This window comes from Mizuhopecten yessoensis, unplaced genomic scaffold, assembly GCF_002113885.1.
Source record: "Mizuhopecten yessoensis strain PY_sf001 unplaced genomic scaffold, ASM211388v2 scaffold9399, whole genome shotgun sequence".
NCBI classification, from domain to species: Eukaryota; Metazoa; Mollusca; class Bivalvia; order Pectinida; family Pectinidae; genus Mizuhopecten; species Mizuhopecten yessoensis.
Window position 1 is genome coordinate 1,088,791 of NW_018408028.1, and position 2,609 is coordinate 1,091,399.

Genomic DNA, 2,609 nt, shown 5'->3' on the forward strand with positions numbered 1-2,609 from the left:
ATAAAACATGTACGGCCGAATCTGACAGCGTTAAATATCATTAAACAATGACAACATGCGGTTGGATTTTGTTTTTCAGAGAGGGATTTTAGAAGCAGGGCACCGTCAAGAATGTCTGTTTTAGCGCGAGTTAGATGATTAAGAGTAAATAAGATTATTCAAGATGTATATCTATCAAATGATTTTATTTATCAAAACAAAGTAAAATACAAACATAAGCATATACAATTGTAAAATTGTAAGGCGACTTTATATAAATAAGGTTCTATTACACCGTTATATTAAGTACATAATTTAAATCAAATATTTGAACAGTTATTGGAAAAATAAATAAAAAATGTACTTCTGGGATTCAGTAAATTTGGTTACATCATTTTTCGGAGAGTCCAGACGTCCCATGAAAACTTCTGCTGGAAACGAAGATCGTGAGTCAAGGGAAGTAATTCTTGGTAAGTGCAATATTTGCGGATCATTTCCTGTTCATGACCTTTGAACCTGTGTGATCGGAACATAATAATATGGATGAAATGCAGTACCTTCGGCGTTCTCAGCAAGTAGTCCAACACATCATACTCACACCCTTCACAGTCTAATATAAGTAAGTCGAGATGACCTTTGAACCCGTCATCACTCATACCGATACCAATATCTCTAAAGAACCTCTCAACACCGACGATATACAAGTCCGTCGTTGGTTCGGAGGTATTTCTACTTTCACTTTGCCAACTTTCACTTTGCCTACTTTCGGTTTGTCTATTATATACACTCGTACGATCGTCTATCATTTTAACATTAATAATGTCGTCCTTTGCTCCAAGACCTATATTCAGTGGTTTGATTTTTCCTTGTGGCAAATAGTCTGATTCTCTCATTAGAATATTGAAAAATGTCCAAACTGGTTCAAGCACAGCATAAAATCCAATCTCATAAAGCTTGAACATTCTTAACATCCAATCTCCTTCAAATCCTCCAACCTCAATGACGAAACTTTCAGAATTTAGATTTAGATTTTCAAAAATCTTCTGACTAACGTATTCACTATCTGTCTGAAATTGAACACCGTACGACTGCTCACAAGCATGGACCCTGGTGAACTCCTGCCCTCCTCGCTCGAGTGAAGACTTGTTCGTATCTTGGTCAGAGTCGGCGTTAACGTTGTGATGCCAGCCAGAATGGACGTGAATAAGTTCGAGCCGAGCGTAAGTCTGTCGCTTGTCAATACTATGGAGGAGTAAAACGAAAAAGGAAAACCCAATCACGACGAAGAAGCGAGCAGCTCGACTCGGAGGATACATGGCCATATCTGTGAAAAAGGAACGGATAAATAACGCAGGGATGACGTCATAACAACAATACCTACGGAAGTATAACGCAATATTCAAAGTTATTTAATGTAGAACTGAAAACAACGACAAGTTATATTCTATCGTTTGATATTGCAAGGTTTTTATCCTTTCAACTTCTTAAGAAGCAGAGGTAGTCTGTCTGGTGAACAACAGTTAAAAACCTTAAGTATCGTTTAAAGAAAAACAGAAAAATAGAAACATTTTCGCAGGATACAGTAAGTAGATTTTAAAGGACTTAAAGTGTTTCATTCCAAACGTTTCTTTGACATAATTTTCTTTAACAAAGTGGCCTGCACTTTCCTTTCGTAGCTAAGCACAATCACATAAAACAAAGCTGTACAAAATGTAATGTCATCTATATCGGTATGGGAATGTGAAACTTCTATACCCTAAAATTAGTTTTACAGTAAGAGCACAGGGACCTGATAATTTGTTACAGCTATATTTGGACCTAAACTGAAATGTTCACAGAGTAATTTTACACGTTTTAGGGGTTAAGATATACTTTTGGTAAACATGCCACCCCTAATGACTAAAACGTGTAAAATTACTTTTTAACACCTTTGTTTAGGACCCAATATAGCTTGAACAAATACAGGAACGAACTGAATACACAATCTGTACCCGAGACATAAAGATTATACGTTACCTGTAATTCTGGTTTTACGTTGTATGCACCCACATTGTCCAGGTGAACTTTCAAAATGACGAGCTTTGGTCAGTTGTTGCTGTCACAGTCCAGTGATACCATTTGTAGTGGTCATCTACGCCTAGATACCATCACATAAAAGTGGTCAACAATGAAAATAAACACAATTGTTGACGACCAATTATCTTCTCCATTGTGCACGTGGTAATTGATTCGGTCGAGGCGTTCCGAGTGACATTGTTATGGTAGTACGAACAATACGTAGCCACACTGCCCGGTACCCCGGGGAATGTGCATAGTATGATATAACTGATATGATAGATGGGATTTGAGGACATCTAAGAAGTACCGTCAATGGTATGTACTTACCGGGTGAGTGGTCAAGTAACGTACACACGACTTCTAATTGGTTAAGTGGTCAGCTTCTCGTGATAACATCAAACTTTGTTCATTTTCTACTCTTATGACGGAATATTCTAAATTTAAATTTGTAAACAATTAATTGTAGAATAATTAAATGTATATAGGAAAGTATGTTGACATCGCGACTTCAATAAAGTCACAGCGATGTCTGTAGTTTACTACACTTTGTCAGTTTTAAGCTGGTTTGTTTG

General features: G+C 36.9%; 1 protein-coding gene across 1 annotated transcript; it reads right to left on the reverse strand.

Annotated features, from left to right (window-relative positions):
* Nucleotides 1–222: 222 nt before the first annotated feature.
* Nucleotides 223–2,068, reverse strand: LOC110458022. The gene is made up of 2 exons (XM_021509565.1): nucleotides 1,996–2,068; nucleotides 223–1,303 (listed from the first exon to the last, which is right to left on the reverse strand). Exon 2 carries the CDS (start codon nucleotides 1,299–1,301, stop codon nucleotides 366–368), a length of 936 nt encoding a protein of 311 aa, XP_021365240.1. The 5' UTR covers nucleotides 1,302–1,303; nucleotides 1,996–2,068; the 3' UTR covers nucleotides 223–365.
* Between the last annotated feature and the right edge of the window lie 541 nt (nucleotides 2,069–2,609).